At 39.6% G+C, this 15,510-nt stretch overlaps 1 protein-coding gene across 1 annotated transcript in view; it reads right to left on the minus strand.

Annotated features, from left to right (window-relative positions):
• FHOD3 (formin homology 2 domain containing 3) overlaps positions 1–15,510 on the minus strand; it is a 456,996-nt gene that overhangs the window by 100,876 nt on the left and 340,610 nt on the right. Inside the window, 1 exon segment of the mRNA XM_021711121.1 lies at positions 2,710–2,844. Within this exon segment, the coding sequence (XP_021566796.1) occupies positions 2,710–2,844 (135 nt within the window).

Genomic DNA, 15,510 nt, shown 5'->3' on the forward strand with positions numbered 1-15,510 from the left:
CCTTCTGTGGTTAGCATCTTCTAATTATCATTTCCTTTTGAGTTAAAATTTTTCATAACAATTTATTTTGGATTGCATTCTGTACATTTTACATATTTTGTAATGAGATTTTGGGTCTTATTTAAAGTCTATGAGGAATCTTGATTTTTGGTTTTGTTTTTTGTATTAGCAGAAGATCAACCACCTTAGGTTTACCCTGCCTTCTGATATTGTTTCAATATTAGTTCAGTTGTTCGGGACCTGGGTGGTGGTCTACTCTGTACTTAGTTCTCAAAGCCTGTGGTGGTATGCTATTTAGGTTTGATGCCACACATGTGCAAATTAAAGATGAGCTCAGAAGTGCTCTCTTGATCTCCTTGTTTTTTGTGACTTTGCTAACACTTTCTGGCTTCCTTGGGTTTCCCTTTCTGGTCCTTCAGCCAGAAAGCTTAAGCCTTATTTCCCCTGTTCTGCTGCATACTTTCCATAACTGCATCTACTTCCTGGCCAACACAAGAGGGGGATAGAAAGCAAATGAACTGCCTAGTGCTCACAGGGTCATAGTTCTGGTCAGAGGAAAAGCGCTCCTCCTTCAGGGTTTTAGGTACCTGCTGCCATCACTGCTTTTGTAGCAATGTTGCCTGGAAGCTAGGGTAAGAGAGAAAGAGAAAATAAAGGGTTTCTCTACTCTCTAACCCTTAAAAATTTCCTTTACTGTGTCTCAGTCCAGAAAAGGAGAGCTTCTCTTGGAGCTCTTTTGGTTCCTATTTTGATATGCTCTTCTAGGTGTGGGTACCTTTGTTACATGCCAAATAATATTAGAGAATAAAAATGGCAAACTCTAACTGGTTTGGAGGAACATGGAATTTTAATCTCCTTTCTTAATTCACCTTCACTCTGTTACATTTCAGTTTTTAGAGCTCTATGAATTCTTTCCATGGCTTATGGTTGGATTTCATAGTGCAGTAGGAGAGACAAGATGGAGTGTGCTAATTCCACTTTCCTCAGAACTGGTACCTTATTTTAAACCAAAAACTTTGAATATAAGCTAATCTATGAATTTTCTATGTACTCATATTTCAGTCAGATTCCCTGTTGTTTATTTGGTGGTAAAATAAGAAAATATCTCAGAAATTCATAAGTTAGAAAGCATTTAGCCTGTTTCAGGAGTTTAATGAAATTTCCAAAAGTGACAACTTCCAGAAGTACCTCATAAGGAATGGTGGTGCATACAGTGCTGGTGTTTCCACACATCATTTGATAGAAACCTCAGAGCTTGTGGTATGCCACACAATTTTGGTGGGGAAATGACGTTAGTTTACTATGTCATACAGCCCATTTTCTCAGTCTTACAAAAGCAAGGATTCACATTTCATAGACTTGAGTTATTTGCTTTCATGAAAGAGTGACTTATAGTTAAGCAACTTCGCAACTCTATTCATATTTTGATCATTTCTACAATTACACATACTCTCCTTGGCTTTGGAAAAAAACCACATTATTGTATCTGTAAATCCTCATTGATAAGGCCTTACATTCCTTGCAGCTTTTTTTTTTTTTTTTTGAGACAGGGTCTCACTCTGTCACCCAGGCTGGAGTGCAGTGGCACGATCACGGCTCACCGAGGCCTTGACCTTCTGGACTCAGGTGATCCTTTTGCCTCTGAGCAGCTGGGACTACAGGCATACACCATTATGCCTGGCTAATTTTTTAAAAATTCTTTTTTTATAGAGACAAACTCTTGCCATATTGCCCAGGTAGTCTTGAACTTCTGGGTTCGAGCAATTCTCCTGCTTTAGTCTCCCAAAGTGCTGAGATTACAGATGTGTGCTACCGTGCCCAGCCAGTCCTTGTAGATTTAGCAGGAAGAAAATGAACTGAGAAACAGGAAGTGGGGGGGAATGAAAAGAAGGAAGCATGTAGATGTTATAGGAGAGATGACTAGGGAAATGAAGAAGGGAGAGAATATACAGGAGAAGGAGGAGGGGAGGGAAGGAGAAAGAAGGGAAAGGAAAAGGAGAAAAGGGAAGAGTGGGAAGAATGAAATGTGTAAGCAAAGACTCAGCAAGTGTCTTGTACTTCTAAAGCACAGAGTGAAGCCCAGGGGAGAAGAGTGAGGGAGGTTAACCTGGAGAATGCAGAGACAAGTGAACTGGCTGAAAGAGAAACTGAGGCACACTGGTGGGGGCAGGCAGACCAACATATACAACCTGGATTGAGCCACATCCAGGAACACATCCTTGAAGCTGAACAGAGACAGTCAAGGAGACTAAGCATAATAGGTTGAGTGTAATCAACACAATTAAATGTAAATATTGTTACAGAAAGCAAAAAGCAAACCAGAAAGCAGGAAAAGCATTTTCTTTTAAGCATCCTAAAGAATATGAATAAAACATGAGAATCCTTAGGCAGAGATGGCAAATTAAGTTAAGACAATTAGGCTCTTGTCATCAGGAAGGCCTGGATTAAGACTACTGCAGTTAATGGAGGACTCGAGTCACTAATTGTATTTGGCTGTCTGTACTTCCTGCCATATGGTAAAAGAAAGGCCATAACAAACCAGATCCAGCGTATTTCAGGTAGGTCTTTCTCTTCCTTAAAGATACAGACAGAATTTGAAACTAACACTTTCGTTTTTAACCCCTTAACATCAGAATTAATAATATACATCCGTAAAGTCACGTTTTCATTTTTAATCCACTGTTTTAAAAATCTTAAACCCCTTTTTACCTGAATTTGTTCCTTTCTTCCCGTTCTATCCTCTGCAATCTTTCTTCTCTCTCCTGCCGCCGCCTTTCTCTCTCTGCTGCCAGCGACTCTTGGTGTTGCCTACAGGATGATGTGAGAAAACCACTCAGTGATGACCTGAAGACACAGTGAGTTCATGCTTCAGTTGCGTGGCCATGGGTCAACATACTGAAGTAGGAAGCAGTCAGCCCTTGGTTAGAACTGAGGGGCTGCCAGTCCCTGGCAGTTCTTGCAGACAATGTCTGAGTGACCCAGGCCTTCTTGTTTCAGGATATTTGTCTGCAAAAAAGGATAAGTCACCTGCTTCATGCACTAAAGGGATGGAAGGGTAGTAATGTACTAAAAATACCAAGCAACACGTGTGGCATGTGAACAATTACAATAATAGGTGTGATTACAATCAAAAAGTATTCCAGGGATGGAGGGACGAAAAATCAACTTTGGGTACAATGTGCACAGGCGGGGCTAGTGGGTACACTTAAAACCCAGGCTTCCTCCCCACTGGACAATGCAACCAAAAACTATTTGTACCCCCTAAAGTTATTGAAAAATTTAAAAAGTAATCCAGGAATACGTATAAAATATATTCTACATATATTTTAAGGTTGGTCTATGTTAAGATTTAGATGAGCTAGAATTAACTTTCAATCTAAAACTATTTTCTATTCTACACTCACTAGAGATATTTTATCACACACCCCTTTCTCAATATACTTCCTCAGAATAATTGTGCCACATTAAAACAAGGCAATGAGATGACAGATGAGGAGAAAAAGACTTCCAATGATCTGAAGTGTGAATAAAATTAAGGAAATTTCATTCTCTGGCAAGAAGACTCCAAGGACTCACCATGTTCAAGGGACAACTCTTGACTATTTGGTAATGCCACATAAACAATCTGGACTGTTCACTGAACACAGCATAAGAAGAGGAAATTAGGTAACTGCATGACAAATAAAAAATGAGGTGAGTTACCCAGAGGAGTCTGTTGGATATCTGTGAAATAAGCAAAATCTGCTGTGGGCCTTCATTTATGGAAAAAAAAAAATTCCAAAACTAAGATACAAATATTTTCAAAGTGTATTATGTCAATGTATTTATTCAAGGATATAACTTGGATAAAATCCTTCTTGATTCAGTGAAAATATGAAGTGAGAGGTGAGGGAGATAGGGGCACAGGCTTCAGTTCAGGAAAAAGATGTCACTCTCGTGTCACACACTGCCATAAGTCCCACAGACATTCTCCCTAAAAAAGGTGAGTCACCTTTGGCTATTAGTCAGAGGTGCCAAGGGAAATGGAAGGAAGAAGTTGCCATCTCTGCCAACTCCAAGGAGGGAGTAAGCAAATCCCACATTGCAGTCTCACGATAAGCAATCATCAACAACAGGTACTGTTATCATCAAAAAGTACTCCAGGAACATGCATACAATATATTCTCAAGGTATTTTAAGGCTGCTGCTTCAACCTGAGATACTTAGGCGTGAATAGAATTTATTTATCTTTCACATAAACGAAGTCCAGGACATGTTGTCTAACTTCTGTCTTTTGTAAGCTACTGCTATTTTTGTGGAGTTTTTTCTCCGATTATATGCAGTCAAATCTAAACCATAGTAAGAATAAAGGGGCTTGTTATACCTCTCACGTGGTGACTGATAAAAAATTATTATGCGTGTAATACATTTGTTTAATATAATTAATATGCTTGAATGAATGAGTATATATATATGTGTGTGTGTTTGTGTGTTTGTGTAGAGATATATATACATATACAGACATATATATATATATTTGGCACCAGGCTTATATATATATATACCTGGTGCCAAGAAAATATTTTATTATTAAATATATGAGAACTACTCAAAAATTGACCATCAACTCTGTCCATAAAACTCAAGAATGAATGCCACAAATTGGTTTCATAAGAGCTACCTTCCGAACCATAATGCAATTGAGTTGAAAATAAATAACAAGATAAATCTGAAAGCAAATCTATGTAACTGGAAAAATGAAAACACTTCTAAATAACTCAAGTCAAAAAAGAAAAATACATAAAATTAGATAACATTTAGATACATAAAATTAGATTATATTTAAAGGGTACCATAAGAAAAAGTTATATATCAAGTTTTGTAGAATGCTTCTAAAGTAGCATTTAAAAGGAAATTTATTGCTTTAAATATTTATATTAGAAAAGAAAAAAGAGTAAACATCCATGAGTGATGAACTCAACAATTAGAAAAACATTAAAAGAATGAATTCAAAGACAAAAGAAAGAAAATAGAGAGCCAAGATTAATGAAATAGGAAAACAAAAGTATAGAAAGAAAAATCAACAAAACCAAAAACTGGTTTGTAATTTTTTTGAAGAAACTAACAGACAAACTCTGTCAAAATCATTTAAGAAAAAAAGCCACAAATGAGTATATTCGGATTGGCAGGTAGATGTAATTATAGATACAGTAGAGGCCAAAAAACTTAAGAAAAAGTGAGGAAATTTTATGACAATATATTTGAAAGCTTCAAAGACATGGATGATTTTCTAAATATATATACTTTACCAAATCTGATTCAGGAGGAAATAGAACCTTTGGATAGAGCTATTAACCATTAAATAAATCAATTAATTACAAATATATCCACACACATCAAAAAAAGATCCACTGGAGTCAGATTTTTAAAAGCAATTCTTCCCAAACATTCCAGGAAGAGTTCATTCCCAGTTCATTTTATGCTTTGACACAAAAACCAGACAAGAGTATGAGAATAGAAACTTATACTATTTCAATTAGGAGCACTACTGAAAAATCTAAGTAAAATCACATTGGATTTGTCCAATGAATGTAAGGATAGTTTGAGATGAGAACATCAATAAGTGTAATTTACCACATTAATAGTTTATAGGAGAAAAAACATGATTACCTCTGTAGAGGCAGGAAAAGCTTTAAACTCAACAACCATTTGTCATTTTAAAAAACCCCAAAACTTAAATCAGTTTAGGAATAGAAGAAAACCTCCTTTACCTGACTATGGTATCATTCTTAATGTTGAAATAGTAAGAATAGTTTAATGTTAGAAATGATGCGAAAATGTTTTCATCATTGCTTATATTTGACATTATTCTGTTGGTCTTTGTCAGTACACTAAGAAAAATAAAAAGCAAATAGAGTGGAAAGAAATACAATGCCATTATTTACAGATGATCTGACCATCTATATAGAAAATCCAGGAAAATCTCCAAGTTATTAGAATTAATAAGTCTAGCAAAGTTTATATAAAACATCAAAATATCAATTGCACTTTTATATATTAGCAACAATTTGCCAAGTTAATCATAAGCTAACTATGAATTACTTGACTAATGATATGAAAGACCTTTATAAAATGTTATTAACAGATTCAAATAAAGCTATATGACATTCATGTATAGAAAGATTCAATGTAGTCAAGATGCCAACTCTTTTTATTCCCAGTTAACAGAATTCCAAATCAACATCCCAAAAGAGTTTTTCCCGAAACTTTACAAGCTGAATCCAAAATTTTTATGCAGGGTCTGAGGTTTCAAGGATAACCGAGATGATTTTGAACAAAGACAAAGCAGAGTACTGGCCTCACTAGAGATCAAGCCCATTCTAAGACCACAACAATCAGCTGTGAACATGGTCTTGGTGCATGAATGGAAACATGGATTAATGAAGCAGAATAGAGTGCATGACACAGACCCAAACACATATGGCATCCTGACTCATGTCAGATGTGCCATTACATATCAGTGGGAAAGTAATGAACTGTTTGACAAACGGTGCTGAGACAACTTTTAGTCATATAAAGCAAATGACAGTGTAAATGAATTTTCTTAGAACAGCATCTAGGCCACAGTGAGCACTCATTTACGTTGGGAGTCTAAATCTGTAGAAGGTGGGGATGGTGATGGTGGGGGGTGCACTGCAGTCCCCAAGGTCTGGAGAATGACGCTGGCAATTCCTAGCCTGATGGGCCCCAATGGGTTGGGGTTTGATCTGGACCTTCCCATCACGGTTACCAGGGGGGTCAGTCATCAGGACCGTGCCACGCCCTGTATGCACCTGGAGAACTGAAGTCATCTGAAGTTACACCCAAGACAGCTGCAACTGAGCAAAGCCACATAGGAATGCAGGTGGCAAGAGGCCAGAGACAAATTTTGCAAGAAAGCAGGTGATGTACTCGGAGCAAGAGGAACTGCAATATTTCATCTTCACCCACCAGGCCTCAGGGTCTGCTCCAGAAATCCCACCTGGTGAGAGCCTCCCACTCTGGGACATCTGGAACAGAAGTCTATCTCCCTGAAATATGGTTGGTAATAAACCTTTATGGAAAAGATATGGTGCGCCAATTACTTTATGTGTAATACAACAAGAGGCTGTATGGATTAAAAGGACTCGTAAAAGAGCTAAGTCCTATTCTTACTCCCTTCTTCAGCGGTGAGGAAACTGAGGCACAGAGAAGTTACATTTAGAATGTAGCAAAGCAGGGCTTTTTTTTTTTTTTTTTAAGACAAGGTCTCACTATGTAACCAAAACTGATCTTGAACTCCTCTCAAGCGATCCTCTCACCTTGGCCTCCCAACGTGCTAGGATTACAGGCGTGAGCTACCACACCTGGCCCAGAGCGGGTCTTTAAAACTGTCACTGGATACAGTGGCTTATGCCTGTAACTAGAATACAGACATGTGAGAGAGGCAGGAGCCAAAGTGTCTGGAGGAGGGGAGGCCCTAGGTGACCTTCTATGAGATCAAGGTATGAGAGGTCAAAGGAGAGAATAAAACAAGTTATAGGCAGAAAAAACCCCAAGTTATAGGCAGAATAAAGAGAGGTAAGTGGTGGCAGCAGGAAGTAAAGGAACAGATGAGCGTGAACCACATGGAGAGGGACAGAGACACGTCAATAACAGCATCAGAGGACAGAGCTAAGAGCTCTCACTGCCAAGGAAACCTAGTTGGCCCTGATCTCTGGTACAGGGAGATGGCTGTGGAGAGTGAGGACCTTGACTGGTCAGCCTTTCTTGGATGTGCCGAAAGGAGGCCTATCCCGTGGCTGACAACCCAGTGTGCTGATGATCATGGAATTCTTACCTAATCTCTCATCGCAGGGTACAGTACCTTGAACTCAAAGGAGTCTAACTAAGATCCAGGAAAAAGGAAATTCAGGTAAGAAAAAACTGCATTGGCATTGAGAAACTCCTAGAAATAGCAGGAAATGTCAAGTTCAATTTTGGGGAGAAAAAAATTATTACCAGAAGAATCAAATCCAGAAGCAGGATGCTCAGCAGCATGTTACCAAATTCTCCTTCTCTTTGCATGAGAGTTTATGTGACATCTTAATTCAGGACTTACCCACAGGGGCACGGGTGTGCATGTGACAACCCCCCACATCTGCCTTCATGTGCTCCCCTCAAGGTCTCAGTTAATGCTATTTGTGCCCATGTTCTCCTGGGTACCAGGAGCTTCAGCCCTCGCTCAGTAACTCACTGAAACTGGGCTCATCCAAAGAGTTTTACTGACCTCTGTTTTGATTTACGTTGCTCTCATGATTAGTGAGGCTGAGAATATTTTCATATGGTTGTGGACTGCTTGAATGTCTTCCTTTTAGAAGTGTCTGTTCATGTCCTTTGCCCACCTTTTGATGGGGTTGTTTTTGGGGTTTGTTTTTGCTTTTCCTGTCAATTCATTTGAGTCTCTTGTAGATCCTGAATGTTTGTCATAGGTATAGCTTGCAAATATTTTTTCCCATTCCGTGAGTTGTCTTTTTACTCTCTTGATGGTTTCTTTTGCTGTGCAAAGCTTTTTAGTTTGATAAATTCTCATCTGTCAACTCACTGGGTACCAGGTCCACTATCAGGGGGAGAGAGGGCCTGCTAGAAGCCCAAACCTCACCTGCACACAATTTAACTATGTAGTAAATCCTCACATGTACCCCACAACTCTAAAATAAAATAAAATATTTAAAAATTTTTTAAAAACAACAAAACATTTTACTGACTCTGTTTTAAGACTGCACAAAGAACCATAGAGAATTTCAAGTGTAACTGGACAACCAGTTGCACAGTAAAGAAAAAATTGACATTGACAAGCACCTTCACAAGTGTAATAGAAGGGCCAGCACCCAAGCATGTCACCAAACTGAGCTGGGAAGGGGGTACGGCATCCCCTGGGTGTGAATGTGGATGTGCCCCCTCAGCACACCGTCTTCTCATCACGACGTCACTTGGGCAGTGGGTGAAAATGCAGAGGTGTGTTATCAGGCACATGTGCTTGGAAGCAGGTGCTTAGATGTCACAGAAAGTCAGTTCATTTTTCAGATTTCAGCACAGAGGCCATTGACAGTTCCCTAAAATGAGTATCAGAGTTTTCAATTTTCCTTCCTTCGGCAAATATACTCTAATATCATAGTGGAAATCAATGAGAGAATGAGACTTTAAGCCACTATCAGCTTAACACATTTGAGGGCTACCCATACCTCAAAGAGGGGTTTCCGACTGTGAAGCAGCAGGTTGGAGGGAGGGCAAGAGGCAGACCCAGAAAGAGATCCCAACTCTGGCTACTCACCACCTGCCCGAACTTGGGCTGGCTTCAGGTGTGCCCTAAGTTCTCTCATTCCCTCCTGAGTGTGAGGGGCAAACAAGGAAACCCATGACCAGATCCCAGACCAAGTTCACAGACAGTCTTCAGCCATCTCTTTCTGCCTCCTTTCTGTCAGGGACCCGAAGAAACTTTAGGTTTTGGCAATTAGGAATCTTTAGCTGAGGTTACCTCTTCCCTCTATTACCCCCACTTTTTTGAAGGTGAGACGTAAATGATTTACATTATTTTTCTCACAGAAATTTAGTATGATTTCCATTATGCTAACTTGAGTAATCAAAGGATTGGTTCCAGAACAACCAAAATTATACACTTGATAATGACAATTACGTCTCAGATTCAGAAACAAACAGTGCATCTGTTCTGTAATACAATGGAGGGTCTTAAAGACATAAAATCTCCCCTTTTTCTAAGACCTCCTGCCTTTTTAATGGAAAAGTGATTTGGCAGAAGACAACCAGTCCAATCTCCATCTGAAGTCATTTGGAATGTCTCTCAGCTCCTAACAGAACCCGCTGCCCAGGCTGAGTGAGGAGAATAGAGAGAGACAACTTGGCCAAAAGCTGAGGGGGAGATCTCTCAATTCTAGTCTTTCTCTAGTGATGATGGGTTGACATTTCATTGATCTAATAATCTGCAAATTAGACTAAACATAAAATAGCAAATCTTTATAAATATAAGGCTAAGACAAATAAGAGAGATTGAAATATACTTGATCCACTTTTTAAAACATTTGAGAACCATTCAAAATATAATTTAAGTTGGCCAGATAGCTTACAATGACTTTCTGAGCAAAGTGATTAATTTTAAACTCAATGGCCATCAAGTTCCTCTTCTGTTTGTTTACTAAACAAAACATTTTTAACAGCTGTACGGTATCCTATAAAAATAGACACAAAATGTTGCAGCAATGCCTTTTTAAAAAGCAACCTTCCCCCAGCCCCTTGAATCTAGGCTGAGCATGTGACTCACTTTGGCCAATGAAGCGATCAGAAATGTGATTCAATTCAAGCAGAGGTTTGAAAAGTGTTTGCACACTAGTGCTCATGCCCTCGTTGCCCTGGGGAAACCTACAACACCACCATTTGAACAGGCCTGGGCAAGGTGGTCGGGCGACGAGGCACAGTACCCAGCTGCCCCATTAAGTGAGCTGAGAGTTAGCCACTTGCCAGATATCAAGATATCTAGACATTAATGACCAGCTAACTGTGAACACCTGAGTGAACCCAAGTGAACCCAGTTTAACTGCTCATGGTGAGCCTGGCCAAAATTACCAACTCACAGAATCATTCAGCAAATGCTTAGTTGTTGTTTTAAGCCATTAAATTTTAGTGGTTTCTTACATAGTCAAAAGCTGACTGAAAAAGGATGTGTTCTTAGAATATTTTCTCTATTTTTGTCAGAGGAAATTGGGCAATTATTGGGGAGACACCAATAAAATGTGGACTACAGAAGTAATTAAAATCATCTCAGAGTCTGACTTATGAGCTAAATTCTCCTACTGTGTCCCCAAAATGTGCCCCATCGAGTCATTCATCTTGCTCCCCAAAGAGGTCTAGGTCTGGTTCCTAGTAGTATCTCACTTCCTGAAATACTCTCTTTCTCTCTCCTTAAGTTCTTCAAGACACCCTCCTTGATGACCACAGACATCGCTCTTTAGTTCTTCAAACTCTTAGGTGTGTCCTTGCACACATCATCACAAATGATTGGTTGGTTCCTTAACAGTTTTGGGAATGAATGTTGTTTCCAGCAAGGCTGTAAACTCAGAGCACGGTACCTGTCTCCTACTTCTCTCCCCTCTCCGGAGCACCTGTGTCTAGCTGCGTGCCATCAATCAGCACTGAATTTAGTTGTCTGTGCCAGTGACATGAGCAATGTCATAGAACTACATGTTGTAGCAATTGGACACATTTATAGCCAAGAAAATCTGTCATTTCCATGTTGCTTTTGTCTTTTTCTCCCTTACAGAAGTTAACTTTTCTAAAAAAATCTTATCCATAAAAAAATGAAAGTTGGTCCACCAACCCAATTGACTTTCTACATATAAAATTGGAGGCCTATTTCAGTGGGAAAAGAGGAAAGCTCTTGGACATCCCCTTCCAGTCAAGAAGGAATAACAGGAACCAGATTTTTTTTTTCTTTTTTTGAGTCTCGGTCTCACTATGTCACCCAGGCTGGAGGGCGTGACATGCTCACAGTTAACCGCAGCCTCAAACTTCTGGGTTCAGGTGACCCTTCCATCTCAGCCTCCCGAGTAGCTGGGACTACAGGTGCATGCCACCATGCCCAGCTAATTGTTTGATTTTTGAAGAGATGGGGGGGGGGGTCTCACTATATCGCCTAGGGTGGTCTTGAACTCACTGGGCTCAAGCAAGCCTCTCACCTCAGCCTACCAAAGTGCTGAGATTATAGGTATGGGCCACTGTACCCAGCCAGGAACCAGATTTATCCACACCTGAAACAACTGAGAACACTGCAAAATATATGAACTAATAGCACTTCAGAAATGTGGACATCAGTTGGAGAAGGTCAGAGACTCCTGAGAGATAAGAGACAAAGGAACTAAGGACCAGTATTGCCCTTGCTGACTCACTGGAGGAAGTTTGGAGGCAGTGATGCAGAAAGGGAAAAACTCAGGCAGAGCCTAGAAGTCTCCCTGAGTAGAGGAGACACAGCTGGGAGTCTGGAGAAGCCAAGGTGGCTGATGTTGGCAGGTAACGTACTAGGGTTATAGAAAGAGAGAGCGACCTCTGAACACCTGCAGAGGGTTTTCCTCAAATAATCCATTAAGGATTGGTCAAGCACCTGCAGTAAGGAAATTGCTTCAGGCCAATGAAAGAACTACTCAAATGAATTACAGCAAACAGAGCCTGGAGATTATATAAGACATAGAGTAGTGCCTGTTCCCCATAGTCAGAGAAAAACCTTATAATTCAGGGGGCACTGGTTAATGTTCCAACAAGTGTCTTGCCTCAATAGTGGGAAAATACTGGACTGAACAATGCTCTGGTCCTGGCTGATGAAGCTAAAAAAGCAAGACCTACAAGGATTAAACTGTTTTTGAGTTAAGTACATCCCAGAACAAAGCACAGGAATATTTATAGGAATACAAAAATATCAAGCATACAACAAGATAAAATTTACAAGATATGGAAAACAATAAAAAATGATCAGGCGTGCAAAGAAAGACAAACTATATTAGGAATTTGCATGATACCACTACACCAGCAGTGCAAGGAAATGACAAGCCATAATGAAGAGAAGAAAAGTAAATCCTTTGAAACCAACCCGGAAATTACACAGAAGATAGAATTAGTTCACTAGAACACTGAAACAGTTATGACTACAGACCACATATTCAAAAAGCTGGAGAAAAGATTTAACATATTCAGAAAGGTATTTTAAAAAGAGTCCAGCCGAAACAGTAGATAGACAATGCAGAAAAAGTAATTAATAAACTTGAAGACATAGCAACATAAGTGCTCAAAATGAAATCAATTGAAAAATAAAATCAACAGCGCACCAATGAACTTTGTGAAAACATCAAGTGATCCAATACATGCAACTGGAGTTATCAAAAGAAAGGAGAGGTCAAAAGTGCCAAAATGTTTTGAAGAAATAAGCACTGAAAAATCCCCCAATTTGATGAAAACTATAAGCTCACAGATCTAAGAATCTTAAGCCCCAAACATAAGAAACAGAAAAAAAACTACACCAAGGCATATCAAAATCAAATTGCTAAAACACAATGATAGAGAATCTTAAAAGCATCCGAGGAAAGAAGATACATTACATGCAGAGATACAAAAAAAATAAATAAATAAAAATGACAGATGATTTATTGTCAGAAGTAATGTAGTAATGTAAGGTAGAAGAAAGTAAAGCAATATCTTTTTTTTTTGAGTTGGAGTCTCACTCTGTCACCCAAGCTGGAGTGCAGTGGCACACTCTCAGACACCCTAGCGTCGACCTGCTGGACTCTGCAATCCTTTCACCTCAGCCTTCCAAGTAGCCGAAGTGTGCTATCACGTCTGGCTAATTTTTTATTTATTGTAGAGCCGAGGTCTTGCCAAGTTGCCCGGCCTGGTCTCAAGCCCATGGGCTCAGGCAATCCACTCACCTTGGCTTCCCAAAGTGCTGGGATTACAGACTGAGCCAATAAGCCCAGTTTAAAGCAATATCTTTAAAGTTCTGAGAGGGAAAAAAATTCTATCAACATATAATTGTTTACCTAGAAAAAGTATCTTTCAAAACTTAGGGTAAAATAAAGACTTTTCAAACACATAAAAACAGGAAGAATTTACTATCTAGACTTGCATTACAAGAAATGTTGGCAGAAGGTCAATGATATTCATGACCATCTCGATATACACAAAGAAAGAGAATCAGAAAAGACACAGGGTGGGCATGGTGATTCACACCTATAATCTCTGCATTTTAAGAGGCGGAGACAAGAGGATTGCCTGAGCTGACGGGTCCGAGACCTGCCTGGGCAACTTGGTGAGACATTGTCTCTATAATAAATCAAAAATTAGCTGGATGTGATGGCATGCATCTGTTGTTCCAGCTACTTGGAAGGCTGAGGCGGCCGGATTGCTTGAGCCCAGCAGGTCAAGACTGTGGTGGCTGTGAGCGTGCCACAGCATTTCAGCCTGGGCAACAGAGAGAGACTCTGACTCAAAATAACAACAACAACAACAAAAAACAAGAAATAGTGACATGGGAAAACAAGATTGTTAGTTCCTCCTGATCTATTAAAAGATAATAGATTATTTGAAGCAAATATAATAACAATGTGTTGTGGGGTTTACAACCTATGTGAAAGTAAGACGTATGATCACCATAGAATAAACACTGGGAAAATAAAAATGAAAGCATAACATTGCTGGTCTGCTATGCTATACGTGAAACAGTGTAGTGTCACCTAAAAGCAGACTATGATAAGTTAAAAAGTATCCTATAAGCCCCAAAGCAACCACTAAAATAACACAACAGAATTATTGCTCATAAGGCAACAAAGGAGACAAAATAGAAGACTACTCAACTCCTAAAGAAAAGGAGAAAAAGAAAAAAGAGATGGAACAAATACAAATCAAAGTGTGAAGGTTTAAACTCAACCTAATCAATAATCACATTAAATATAAGTGGTCCAAATGCCACAATTAAAAGCCAGTGATTGCCAGATTGAATTTTTCAAAAAACAAAATTGAACAATATCTTGCCTACAAGAAAGCCCACTTCATCATCATCATCATCATTATTTTGAGTCAGGGTCTCACTTGGTTGCTAGGTTGGAGCGCAGTGGTATGATCACAGCCCACCACAGCCTCCAACTCATAGGCTCAAGCAGTCCTCCTATATCAGCCTCCTGAATAGCTGAGACTACAGGTGTGTGCCACCCAGTTGTTTCTTATTTTGTGTAGAGGTCTCACTGTGTTGCCCAGGCTGGTTTCAAATTCCTGGGCTTAAGCGATCCTCCTGCCTCTGCTTCCCAAAGTGCTGAGATTACAGGCATCAGCAACCATGCCTGGCCAAGAAAACCCACTTTAAATATAAAACCTCATTTATGCTCAAGTAAAAGAGTAGAAAAGAGGCTGGGCATGGTGGCTTAGCCTGTAATCCCAGCACTTCGGGAGGCTGAGGCAAGAGGATTGTCTGAGACCAGGGGTTCGAGACCAGCCTGGGCAACTTGGTGAGAACTCGTCTCTACGATAAAATTAGCCAGGTATGGTGGCATGCATCTGTAGTTCCAGCTACTTGGAAGGCTGAGGCAGAAGGATTGCCAAAACCCAGCAGGTCAAGGCTGTGGTGGCCATGAGTGTATCACTGCACTCCAGCCAGAGAGACAAGAGTGAGACTCCAATTAAAAAAAAAGAGTGGAAAAGATATACCATATTAATACTAATTTTTTTAGAAAGTTGAAGAGGCTATACTAATATTAGACAGAGTAGATTTAAGAATTAAGTACATTACCAGGAATAAAGAAGGTCATTTCAGATGATAAGGGGGTCAAGTCCTCAGGAGGACCTAACAATTGTAAACATTTATGCACCTAATAAAAGAGCTTCAAAATACATGAGAAAAAAACTTAAAGAACTGCAAGAGATAAACAAATCAAAACTACAATGCCTGCAATCCCCATGCTTTGGGAGGCTGAGGCAGGAGGA

The sequence above is a fragment of the Carlito syrichta genome, unplaced genomic scaffold (assembly GCF_000164805.1).
Source record: "Carlito syrichta isolate Samal-C Ts95f unplaced genomic scaffold, Tarsius_syrichta-2.0.1 Scaffold301868, whole genome shotgun sequence".
Taxonomy (NCBI): Eukaryota; Metazoa; Chordata; class Mammalia; order Primates; family Tarsiidae; genus Carlito; species Carlito syrichta.